The sequence below is a fragment of the Mauremys reevesii genome, linkage group 2 (assembly GCF_016161935.1).
Source record: "Mauremys reevesii isolate NIE-2019 linkage group 2, ASM1616193v1, whole genome shotgun sequence".
In the NCBI taxonomy this organism is placed as follows: domain Eukaryota; kingdom Metazoa; phylum Chordata; order Testudines; family Geoemydidae; genus Mauremys; species Mauremys reevesii.
The window spans coordinates 28175032-28188918 of NC_052624.1; the positions used below are offsets into that span (position 1 = coordinate 28175032).

A 13887-nucleotide genomic window follows, 5' to 3' on the forward strand; every position below is an offset into this window, starting at 1 on the left:
CTCTCATCTGAATGATAAAGGGCCATGATGGAGATCTTCATTCTTAGTTTAAAAAAAACAACCAAAAACCCAACTCCTTTAAGATGAACACAACCTGCAGTGTGGAACATTTTGCTTGTGATTCTGTGATGATTTGCTTAATGCAGCCCATTATAGTTAAGTACTAGTGCATAAAGGTGGAATCATGGAGCGATGCTGCTGCTACCAGTAATCATTGAGCCAAATGAATGGGAGACAGTAGCATTTTTGTGAGACTCTAGTCTTTGTAGTCATGCCTTTATTGAAAATGGGAAGCTTGTAAGATTTTGTTTACATTAGCTGCCCTTTATCTGTTAATCAAGTTAAATAATGCCAAGATAGCAATGAAACCAGTTTAAGAGGGAATGAAGCCACCTATCAGGAACAACAGCTCTTTATTTTTACTGTACGGTTGCTTTTACTGTCCATTGCTTTGTCTTGCTAGCAGCATTTACTCCAACTTTGACATATTTTTTTTACACAAACTTTCCTGAAACAAGGATAGGCAAAAGATTTATTGAAAAGCCTTTTGTGTACCCCCCCATCCAGTTTTTGTTGGTTTAGAAAAGGCATTGTATCTTTTGTTAAATATTTGTGTAGCTGACTGTTGATGTCTTTATTTAGATCTCTCCTTTGAGATGCTAATTAGAAATTGAAAAAAGTCTTTCCCATGAAAATAGTAAAATACATGGTTCCTGTTACAAAGCACAACCATCTAAACACAATGATCCTGTTGTTTATTCTTTATGCACAATGCAGCTTATCAGTCTACCTGGTGTGAATTTCTATGCATTTCGCTATGATTCTAAACTTTCTTCTTGCATCTTTCTAAAAATCTGTTGGGATTGTCTCACAAGGGAGTTTGATAGTTGTCTTTAGAGCTTGGTTGTCGCATGGAAAATGATCACATTATATGGTTCAGTAAAAAGCTAGACATTTATTACTTGAACTCAGTAATACAGGGCTATCTTTCTGGGGAAATAAATCATTTGATTGCAAGAGTGTACTAATCTATTTAGACTCATTTTTACACTTTTTTTAAACAAAGTGAAATAAAGACAGTTCATCTTTAAATATAATTGACATGGAAGTTAAATTCCTGAATACTCTACATATTTTTTTTACAGCATTTCAAATTTTAACATTTTTATTCTTCCCAAATTTGCCTTTGATTTCTTTGCATCAGAGGCTTGGAATATTGTTTAATTTACTTTTTAGTAAAGCTGTCACTTGTAATCTGCAATTTAAAAGAAACTAATAAAACAAATCCTCATTTCACAATTTAAACCTTATTGAGTCTAATTCACTTGCACTGCAAGTTTATTATTCTCCTGCAGCTTGACGTGCTTCCAATTGTAATTGTGTTGACCCTTCAATGTAGTATCTCCCCAGTGCTTATCAAATGGGGAAAGATAAGTCCACAATTTGGAACTTCATTAAATAGCTCATTTATATTAAACATATGATAGCTTGGAACAGAAATAATAATTTTTACAGACGTATGACCTCTGACTCTGGTCTTCGTGGTCATCATCTTTGGAATGCAGTGAATTTCTCAAATGCTCACCCATCCTGTGTTCCTGGCATTGAGCCAGTGACCAAATGTCATATGTTGTTAGCCCATTGAGTTGACTTCAAAGCCTGTCTTGTGAAGATTGTAGTTGAGTGCTTTGTAGCTCTTGAAGCAGATTTTATTTAAAGACTTTAATAGCATATATTTCTTTGTCATGCTGGAAATTTGAATAGTATAAATCATAATGGGGAACTGTTTTAAAAATGCTGCTTATTATTGTAAGTCGTGAAAATGTAAACTGTTCTTCTTCCTTTGGAGACCATTCCTGAGAAGTGCCGAGTACTCTCAATGCTTGGTGACTTCCAAGGGATTGCAGCATGCCCCAAATCTTTTGGGAAGGATTCAGTATAGGGCTGTCGATTAATGGCAGTTAAGTCACACATTTAACTCAAAAAAAAATCATGATTAAAAAATCAGTTGTGATTAATCGTGGTTTAAACAGTAGAATACCAATGGACATTTATTAAATATTTTTGTATGTTTTTCTACATTATTAAATATACTGATTTCAATTACAACACAGAATAGAAAGTGTACAGTGCTGACTGCATATCATTATTTTTATTACAAATATTTGAACTATAAAAATAAAAGAAATTGTATTTTTCAATTCACCTCATACAAGTACTATAGTGGGATCTCTTTATCGTGAAAGTGCAATTTACAAATGTAGATTTTTTTTGTTATACAACTGAACTCAAAAACAAAACAGTGTAAAACATTAGAGCCTACAAGTTCACTCAGTCCTACTTCTTGTTCAGCCAATCGCTAAGACAAACAAGTTTGTTTACCTTTACAGGAGATAATGCTGCCCACTTCTTATTTACAGTGTCACCTGAAAGTGAGAACAGGCATTCGCATGGCACTTTTGTAGCCAGCATTTCAAGATATTTACATACCAGATATGCTAAATATTCTTATGCCCGTTCATGCTTTGGCCACCATTCCAGAGGACATGCTTCTATGCTGATGATGCTCGTTTAAAAAAAAATGCAATAATTACTTTGTGACTAAACTTGTTGTGGGAGAATTGTATGTCTCCTGCTCTGTTTTACCCGCTTTCTGCCATATATTTCATGTTATAGCAGTCTTGGATGATGACATGTTCGTTTTAAGAACACTTTAATTGCAGGTTTGACAAAATGCAATGAAGGTACCAAGGTGAGATTTCTAAACATAGCTAAAGTACTCAGACCAAGGTTTAAGAATCTAAAGTGCCTTCCAAAGTCTGAGAGGGAAGAGGTGTAGAGCATACTGTGGTGTTTAGATGTTGCTTGAAATTATTAACACTGGGAGCACTGGCTGTTGGGAGTCTGGAAGGAGAGGGGAGGAGTTGAGGAGGCACAGTGAGAGTTACAGAGGGTGCAGCAGCAGCTTGGTAAAGAAGTTTCCACTTTAAAAATAAAGTCCTGTTGAAGTTTTTTAGTACCTTGCCTGGTTGATACAACATTTTGGCGACGAGGATGGATCTTCTGCCTCTGAACCCACCTGTACCCTTTCTGCAAAGCCCAGGTGAGCCTCCAATTGCTTTTACTGCCGGGATCCATATGTTTGAGACTAATTTGCTTCCAATCAGTGCTACAGAGATTTCTGAAGTAAGAAAGTTTGCTCTGCTAATCCACTGCCTTGGAGCAGAAGGGCAGGGTATATTTTACACTTTCCCCCCTTGCAGATGATAAATATGAGATTGCATTAAAGAACTTTTTTGTGCCAAAAGTGAATGTAGTAGCTAATTGCTACAGATTTTGCCAGCGTGAGCAGAAACCAGGGGAGACTATAATGCAGTATATTGCTTCCCTGAGAAGTCTGATTGTAACTTGTGACTTTGGGAATATGGCAGATGAGATGATTAGAGACCAGCTCATTGAGAAAACAACCATGCTTTGTGTAAGAGCATGCTTACTTCTAGAACCACAACTTACACTAGAAAAAGCAATAACCATTGCTACTCAGATTGAGTCAGCTACAGCTGAAGCCAAAATAATGAGCAGGGATTCAGGAGGCACAGTCCAGGCTGTGACTCCTTTGCAGAAAAGTTCACTATCGCTGCAGACAAACAATTGCAGGAGGAAAACTAATGAAAAGCCACTGAATCAGCAAATTCAAAATACAGTAAAAGCTTTCGCTGTGGATCCCCACAACATCTTGCAAGCCACACAGGATGTCCAGCAAAAGTAGCTCAGTGCAATCATTGCAGAAAGATTTTGCTAAAGTATGTCGCAGTAGCCATTTCAATCAACAGGTGCATGCAGTTACAAGACCAGATGTTACTGTGCTGAGCGTGGACAAAACCACTACTGCACATATTCCAGAACAGATAAAGTGCACTGTAAACATTTCCACCATACCCTCAGGCAAATCACACTCTATTCAGTTAATGTTGGACACTGACTCAGCAGTATCTATACTACCTGATTCCATCTATTAGCATTACTTTAAAGATGTGCCCCTTACTGAACCCAAACTTCAGTTGGTGAGCTATTTGAGAAACCATATTCCAGTACATGGCTGCCTGCCAGCAATAGTTACTTTTGGTGATTGCTGTGCAACTGCAGAGTTCTACATTGTCCACAAAGGCACTCCTATCCTTGGCAGAGACTTATTGGCTGCTTTAAATCTCAGGGTAGTTAATGGATGAATTGATCTTCCTCAGCAAAGCACTCTTGCAGTACACACACCAGTTTCAGCTGGGCCTCAACACCCAATTGAAGAGAAACTCGGCTGTGCTTATGGGTTTCTGCATTAAGTTAAAATGCGGAATACTGATATACCTGTACGACAGAAATTACGGTGCTTACCATTTTCAGTCAGGGAAGCTGTTTCAGAGGAACTTAGAAAAGTTGTTCACATGGACATTATTGAAGAGATTAACTCCTTGGAATGGGTTTCACCTATAATAGTGATGCAGAAGAAGGGTGGAGGCATTTGCCTTTATGTGGACTTAAGGGAGCCAAATAAAGCTATTGTGATTGACAACCATCCTCTTCGTCACATAGAAGAAGTATTTGCAGAACACCGTGGAGCAAAGATGTTTTCTACTCTTGATTTGCAGAGTGCTTACCACCAGGTTATGTTGCATGAAGATAACAAAGACCTAACAGCATTTATTACACATGAGGGACTATTTAGTTTTAAACAAGTTCCATACAGTCTTGCATCAGCCTCAAGTGCCTTCCAAAAAATGATGTCATTGATTCTGAAGAATCAACATGGAGTTCAGTGCTATTTGGATGATATTATCGTGTTTGGAAATACTACCGAGGAGCATGATAATAACCTGAAGTCTGTACTATACTGCATCAGCAAAGCAGGCCTCAAGCTCAATAGGTCCAAATGCAAATTTAGACAAACTGAACTCTCCTTTCTGGGGCATACAATTTCACAGACTGGACTAAAACCTGATCCAGATCATATCCCGGCAATTTCAAATGCTCCTCCTCCAACAGATTTGCAAACCTTACGTTGCTTCTTGGGTCTTACCTCCTCGTATGCAAAACTCATTCCCAATTATGCTTCTGTCATTGAACCATTACGAGAATTACTACGGAGAAGTTCAACCTTAGTGTGGACAACGGATGCACAAGCTAGTTTCGAAACGGTGAAAGACTTGATTGTACATTGTCCAGTACTTGCACTATTCAGTCCCGCATTGTCCACAATTGTAACTACTGATGCTTTTGATTATAGACTTGGGGCTGTCCTCACATAACTTCATGAGGACAACACAGAGAAGACGGTTGCATTTGCTTCAAGGACACTAAGTAATGCTGAGAGAAAATTATTCTACAGCCAAAAAAGAAGCACTTGCCTGTGTCTGGGCTACTGAAAAAATGGAGAACTTACCTGTGGGGCCGCATGTTCAAGTTGTGCACAGACCAAAGCCCTTTGACGACGTTGCTCACCACGAAAGGACTGGGAAGAGCAAGGTATCTTATTGCTAGATGGTCTGCAAGACTACTCTCTTTCAATTATGAACTGCAATATAAGCCTGGAAACAAAAATGTGGTAGCTGATTGCCTTTCTCACCTGCCTTTGCCTTCACCAGATGGTCCACCGGAGGATGAGGATGTAGTAGTTGTGCTTATTACAAACACTCTTACTGCAGTTACAAGAGAACAATTTCAAGCTGCTTGTTCAGCGTGTCCAATTCAACAAAAACTATGGGAATTTCTGACAAAGAGCTGGCCCAGTAACCCTAAAAACCTTGACCCAGTTTTGCTGCCTTATTTTAGAGTTTGGGATGAACTTTCTTTGCTCGATGGCTGTGTGCTACGAGGGTCACACCAGCTACTTGTGCCAGAAGAATTAGTCAAAACTCATACACCTGGCACATGATGCTCATCAAGGAATTGTCAGAACCAAACGACGACTACGGGATCTGTATTGGTGGCCAGGGATGGACTCTCAAACTGAAGCACTCATAAAATCCTGTGTCGCTTGCCAAATGCATGATAAGACAGCAGTGACATGTACCCCTGCATTACAGCCTGTTCCTCTTCCTGAATCTGCATGGGGAAAAAGTAGTGATTGACATTGTAGGACTCTTTGATACTGCTCCAATTGACTGTTGTTATGCCGTCACTTTAATAGACTGTTTCAGTAAATGGCCTGAGATAGCGTTTACATTGCAAATCTCTTCTGCTACAGTAATTAAGTTCCTCTCTTTGGGTTTTAGCAGGGAAGATAACCCCAAAGAACAGGTTTCAGATAATGGTAGTCAATTTACTTCCCTGGAGTTTGAAACTTTTCTAGCAGAGAGGAACATTTTACACAGAAGGTCATCCCTGTATTACCCTCAAGCCAGTGGGGAAATCGAACGGTTTAACAGAGGGTTTGCAAACGGCTAAACTGGAAGGGCGATTGTGGATACCCTTCACTACTGATTTCTTGCAAGCATACCGGGCTACACGACATGCCACAACGCAAAGATCACCTGCAGAGTTACTGCATGGGAAACAGATGAATACTAAACTGAACATTGCTGGATTGTTAAAGGCGTGACCTGAGGCCCCAACTGAGGATGATGTGAGAAAAACAGTTGAACAGAACCAAGCAAAATATAAGGCTTTCACAGACAAGACAAGCAGCGGGGTGCTAAGGAACCAAAGTTTGAGTGTGATTCCTTCATTAGAATATGAAAACCAGGAATTTTACGCAAAGGGAACCATAAATTCACAGCTCCTCTTAAAATCATAGAGAAGAAGGGACCTTACACCTATCGACTTTCTGATGGGTAGGTATGGAATGCTTCTTATCTTGCACCTGCCTCTGCACCAAGAGGAGATCATGCCAAAGCCCAGTCTTCCTTGGATGACTTCACCGTAGTATCAACACAAGAAGACATTGAGATGGCCTGTCAGACCCAGACAACCACCTGTCTGGACTAGCGACCGTGTTATGTAGTATCTACAGTGTTTTCAGTGTAATATTTCTGCCATTAGTATAGTGTCTTGTTTCCTATTTGTTCCTGTGGTTAGAACAACAATGTTTATTTTAATTGGGAGAGTTTCTTAAGAGAGGAGGGAATGTGGCATTTAGATGTTGCTTGAAATTATTAGAACTGGGAGCACGGGCTGTTGGGAGTCTGAAAGGACAGGAAACAGGGAGGAGGGGGGAGGAATTGAGAAGGCAGAGTGAGAGTTACAGAGGGTGCAGCAACAGCTTGGTAAAGAGGTTTCCACTTTAAAAATAAAGTCCTGATGAAGTTTGTTAGTTCCTTGCCTGGTTGATACAACACATACGTTCAAAAGTCTTAAACAAGCAACACTCTGATGCAGAAACTACAGAACCCAAACCACCAAAAAAGAAAATCAACCTTCTGCAGGTAGCATCTGACTCAGATGATGAAAATGAACATGTGTCAGTCTACATTGCTTTGGATCATTATCAAGCAGAACCCGTCATCAGCATGGATGCATGTCCTCTGAAATGGTGGTTGAAGCATGAAGGGACATATGAATCTTTAGCACATCTGGTACGTAAATATCTTGCGACGCCGGCTACAACAGTGCCATGTGAATGCCTGTTCTCACTTTCAGGTGACATTGTAAAGAAGAAGCAGGCAGTATTATCATCTGCAAATGTAAACAAGCTTGTTTGGCTGAACAAGAAGTAGGACTGAGTGGACTTGTACGCTTTAAAGATTTACATTGGGGTTTTTTTAAGCAGTTTTTTGTACATATTTCTGCATTTGTAAGTTCAACTTTCATGATAAAGAGATTGCATTACAGTACTTGTATTGGGTGAATTTAAAAATACTATTTCTTTTGTTTTTTACAGTGCAAATATTTGTAATAAACAAAATACAGAGTGAAGACTATGCACTTTTTATTCTGTTATAATTGAAATCAATATATTTGAAAATGTAGAAAATATCAAAAAATATTTAAATAAATGGTATTCTAATATTATTTAACAGTGTGATTAATTGAGATTAATGTTTTTAATTGCACGATTAATCAAGAATATTTTTTTAATTGCTTGACAGCCCTAATTCAGTACCTTGCAGGATCTGGGCACTAGTGTATTTTGCTAGATCGTGAGATATTTATATGCTAAAGGATTCATATAAGAATATTGTACATTGAGTTCTAAACACAACTTTAGATAAAATGGCCAAAACATACTGATCTTTGATGCCCTAAATGAGTACAAAAGAACACAATTATTTGTGCTATATTAGTTCATCAGAATTTCTCCTCGGGGATCTGGATTCAGTTCACAAATGAAATTAATTTAATAGCTAAGCCAAGGGTTGACATTTTGTCCAAAATGCCCATCATCACTCAGTTATTAGTAACAACAAGGGGCCAAATGTCTGTGGTTCAGGCACATCAACAAAGCTCAATAAGCAGAGATATTGGACAGTTCAGGAATTGGATAATGGGAGATGAAGTCTCATGTCCATGGTTATTGGCCTAAGTGAAACTAGTTGGAAGTCTCAACTGGTTCCCTTGTGGACACGTGTTCACATTACTCCTGGGACCCTTATTGGAAGTCTCAGCAGAGCGGCAAACAGTTAGAGATGCTGTTGCCCCTAGATCAGTGATACTCAGACCTCAGTGGTTCAGGAGCCAAATCAGTGATCAACATTACCCAAAAGAGCCACATTATTGTGAATTCATTGTTACATTTACTATAGTACTATATAGTCGTATTATTCTCACAGCAAAATGACTGACCAAGTATTATTATTTTATCAACTACAATTGGTGGTTAACATAGTAAAAGCATCCTGATTGGTTAATAACTTACACTGGTTAATAATTAAATCACACAGTGATTTAATATCATGTGCTGCAGAGAGCCACAGGAGACACATTGAAGAGCCACTTGCGGCTTGGGAGCCTCAGTATCGCTGCCTTAGATGATGTCAAATTATATTTATTTCACCATATAAGAGCTCCGCTTTCCCTGAAGTCTGATTCTCTATAGTACATTGAGGAAAACCTATTTTTTCTTCATTCTGAAAATCTATTCTGCGCGTATAAAAAGAGAGGTGACCAGATTCTTCCTGAGAAAACATAGGGGCTCCCTCCAGACACACACAAGACAGTTCTGATGAAGGGCAGCTGGGAGTGGGGGAGAGAAATGGTGTTTGTTCTTTTCCCCCCTTATTTGCATGGCCAAGCAACATCCTTCTGCACCACATAGGGGATCTTGTATTTCATAGATGGGGGAGTACTGTCTTGAGGAATCGTGCTGGGCAGAGGACTCTGGGCTGTGTAAGGGACCTGTCATGTTTTGGAAATGCTGATTGTTCTGTAACTGACAGGGATGCTGTGAAAGGCCCTGAAAACATGGGACATTCCCAGATTTGATGGGCATGTGAAATCTCTTTACCCTAAGGGTGAAAAGTGTGAGCAAAGACTTTATCATAAACAGCATGTGTTGATGTATGTCAATTCTAATGTGTACGACAGGGAGTTTCATGGGGGATCCCATGATAATTATGTACAAGAGCAAATTTCACCATTTCAAAAAGGGTCAGAGGCCCAATTCCAAATGGAGTTCCCTGTTCTCTGCTGCTTCAAGGAGTCTTGTCCTGACAGCCTATCAATGTGTGAAAGAGGCCAAGTTGTTTGTCAGATAATATTGAAACACACAAACTGTATATTTCAGAAATTATGCCGCAAAGGTAGACCAAAATGCTTTTTGTCTACATATTTTCTGCTAAAGGGTTGAAATCTGACAAGGCACCATGGGAGGTGCAGTGTATAGTGTCATGGAAAGTTGGTCATTAAGCAGAGCTGTCGTTGCAAATTATTTTGGGTCCAGGGTGAAAAGTTCTAGCGCATTTGGTGCCCAGCCGGGTCCAGGCCTTAGGCAAGTTGTTATCGTTCCCCCATGCTGTTAAATGAACTTCAGTGCTGATTTTTCCTCTCTCTATGCAGTTGGAGTCACCTGGAAGCCCTCCTGGGCCAGAGCTGCCTATAGACACTATACTGGATGACAGAGAACGTAGAATTTCCCATTCGCTATACAGTGGGATTGAGGGTCTCAGTGAATCACCCACAAGGACTGCGGCACTAAGTAGGATAATGGGTGAGTCAAGTAGACTCTGCTAATCAGATCTTGTTTTTGTCCTTTCTGTGGTTCATTGAAGGGTGATTAATGTATTATTTATGTGCAGAGCATGGAACATGAAAGTGGCAATGACCAATTTAAAGCATGCCTTTTAAAAAAATTGTTCATCACAACCTTCTAGCTAGCTTAATGTGAGAGGGGAAGTCAATCAGTTGATTGAGAAAGTAAGTTTCAGATCCCATAACAGGTGGCAGAAGAAATAAGCTACACTTCATTTTAGTCTGTTTGGTCTGAGTGCTGAAGTTTCATGCAAATAAAATGTCATTGAATATTACTGTAAAGAATGTATAGTTATGTTTCAGCACTGATTCACCTTCACTTTAATCATACTCAAAAAGAAAATAATGTCAACTGAAGCCAGTATGTGTAATAACATATTTCCTTATTTCAGTTGAATTTGTGCTTTGCAGGGCACCAGTTTTAAAACCTTGTAAGTGATTTTATGCATCCTTTGTTTGGATTCTGTGCCATACTGTCTGCATAGCCCCCACTGGATAATGAGGTTATTAGCACTTGCTCTGCAGCAGTTCAGCTTTCTACTAACAGATTTAGTTCATAAAGACTTGTCTTGCCACAGAAGTGGTTGGACTTACTGAGTAGCTCAATCGTGGGATTAACTTGTAAGGATTTTCAAATTTAAAACGCAAGAAGATGTTTGATTAAAATGGCACCTGACATAAAATACTTCTATTGCTAGTTTGAATTGCAAGTCCTGAACTCCAACATAGCCATTAAATCCACTGCCTTTTAGTATGTTTGACATATATGTACAGCATTAGAATTGGAGATCCTGTTATAGAATTGACATGAAGGAAGAGTGAATGTAGTTTTCAGTTCCCTAGGATAGCTATTCAGCTTCAGAAAGTGAAAATCTCCATTTGTGGCCTTTTGCTAGTTATTGCTTTGTAAATATTTCTCCTTGTACTTTTTGAAGTAGAAAAATCACCCTTTCTTAGACCTCTGTAAAACTCCACAGTTTTGGTTTGTGTGATTTTTTGTATCAGTTCAGTCATATTGTAATCTGAATGCACGTAGCAAAGCCAAAACTAAAACTGACAAGTTCTCTTAAGCTCTATTGCATTGCATTTGTACAATCCAAAAGAAAGATAATGTGACCAAATATCACAAATCCATGAAACTTTTGTCTCAAAAAATTCACGGCCATCTAAAGAAAGTGACACATTTTATTTTGAGATCTGATTAAAAGTTTCAAGGAGTGAAAATCTGGCTGAAATTGTTAGCACTGTAGTTTTAAAAGTGACACTAGTCTAATTTTGCTATTTCAGTTTTCCAGATAAAATATTTGTACAGCACTTAGCTACTGCTTTTTTCTTTCAGTGTGCAGGGGAATTACATGTCAAATTTGTATATGCATTAATGAGTTACCACGTAAACATCCTGTGCAGCAACAGGTGAATAGGCCTCGAGAGAGGATATCTGGTATGCATGTCAAGGGATGCACTATAATTTGACATCAAAGGAATACAGGATTTGCCCTGCTATATAAAACTAGTCATCCATCAAGTACAGTTTCTTTGTTTCACAGTGACCAGTAACTGAAGTCTCAGCAGTCAAAAACAAACACACACCTTACCCCTGCCAAAAACCCTTAAAACCTACTGTGCCCCTGGCCAGTTCTGCAGTGTGTGCTGTGCATATAGGGGATAAAAGTCCATCCAGACTCTTGCAAATGTTCATTTTAGGAATGATTAGTACTACGAAATTAGGTTGGCTTAACTACAACTCTGAAGGCTGTGAAAAATGTTATGCCCCGTGCAATGTAACTAAGCCAACATAAGTCCCAGTGTAGATGGGATTTTTCCATCGACCAAGCTATTTCCTCTACGAGAGATGGAGTTACTGCGATGACAGAAGAACCCCTTCTGTCACTGTAGTGTCTATACTAAAAATGCTACAGTGGCACAGCTGCAGTGCTACTATAGCATTTCCACTGTAAACATACCCTTACATTCTGAAGCATAAGTACTGATTCTGTCTATCTCAGCCCTCATACTTAATGGGACTGCATGGTTACACATCTGGACACCATAGAGAAGGTCAAACCATGTTTGAATAATGTATATAAATGTGATCTAGCCCACTGTGGTTAGAAACTGGTTTTGCCGGAACTGAGACAGACTCTGCTGGTGTAAATCAGCATAGCTCCATTAGCCCATCACATTTAAAACCAGTTTGAAGGCCGGTGTGGATTGACTATAATCTTAACAGTTTGGAATGCCTCATTCAAGTCCCCTCTGATAAGTTTTTCTTTTTTGATCAAATAAAATCCTAGTTATTGCAATCTTCTGCCTCATGTTGTATGAGTCATTGTGTAGTAAATAGCACAACATGAATGTGTTTGCATTACCTGTTACAGAAGTGATCAGTAACCACAAACCTGCTTGTTTTGGCATAGGGAAAAGGACCACAGTGTTAGTAATATAAACCACATAACAAGCACACACATAATCCATTAGACCTAGCAATTCTATTAGCATTTATAATTTGAGATTTCCTATAATTTTTTACTTCCCTGATAACTGAGGTATATGATTCATGCGATTACCATATTTCCTCTGTGAAAACTTGGATTTACCTGCATGAGGTGCCTCTCATTTGGGCCTAACAATGAGGATTTATGCCTGTCGTCTTTGCTGGGTTTCTAGTTTTTGGTCTTTTTTTGGTCTAGATTCAAAAGTGTGTCTAGGCAACACGTTTGCAATTCCTCCAAAGTGAAATTTTAAATAAAATCATGTGGTCATGTACTAACTTGCTTGTGCCCAGGCTTAAAAGTTGAAGAACTTTTTTTCTGAAGTTCTATAGCTATTTATTGTCCATTATGCAACTGATTTCTGTCACACACAAATATAGAACTGATTTCACTGTAAATTATTCGTATTGAAGAAATGTTTTAGTACAAAGTCATCTTGCATCTCTTAGCTTTAGTTGCAGCCTGAATGCTGGCTGATTTCTTATGACCGTAGCAAGGTTTGATGTTAAAGGTGACTAATCAGAAGTTATTTATCAAGGTTTTGGTTTGAATAACAATGACTTAGATTGTATGCAGTGTAGTTGTAACTGTGTTGGTCCCAGGTTATTAGAGAGGCAAGGTGGGTGAAGCTCTCACCAGCAGAAGCTGGTCCAATAAATATTACCTCACCAACCTTGCCTCTCTAAAGACTTTGGGATGAAATGCAATGTCAGTCTAAGGGCATGGCTAAACTTGCAGATGTAGGGGGCCAGGAGTTAAATCAACCCTCGGAAACCGCAGCAGGGAAAACACTGCCATGTGTTTACACTGTCAGCTGCAAGCACAGTGGCTTTGCCACAGAGAGCAGTGCATTGTGGTAGCTATCCCAGTGTGCAAGGGGCTGCAACGTGCTTTTCAAATGGGAATGTGTGTGTGACAGGGAGTGTGTTGTGTGTATGTGTGTGTGACAAGGAGTGTGTTGGGGAGAGACTGTGTTTTGGGGGGCAGAGAGTGTGTCAGCATGCTGTCTTGTAAGTTCAGACAGCAGCAGACCCCCTGTCTCCAGGGCTGAGAGTAACTTAAAGGACTTACCGGTTGTGATAGCAGTGGCTGGGAGCCTCGGGCCCTTTAAATCACCAACAGAGCGCCGAGTGCTCCCAGCTGCCACTGCTACCCTACGGCTTGGGGCTCTGGCAGAAATTTAAAGGGCATGGGGCTCCACTGTGGTAGCGGCACCTGG

The 13887-nt window shown here is 39.4% G+C and overlaps 1 protein-coding gene across 12 annotated transcripts in view; it reads left to right on the top strand.

The window, feature by feature from the left end:
• The window catches only part of PARD3 (par-3 family cell polarity regulator), a 627608-nt gene that overhangs the window by 418650 nt on the left and 195071 nt on the right, over positions 1-13887 (top strand). For all 12 annotated transcript variants that reach the window (XM_039524331.1, XM_039524332.1, XM_039524326.1 and 9 more), the window contains one exon: positions 9985-10135. In XM_039524331.1, coding sequence (XP_039380265.1) covers positions 9985-10135 — 151 coding nt within the window. The remainder of the gene's footprint in view (positions 1-9984; positions 10136-13887) is intronic.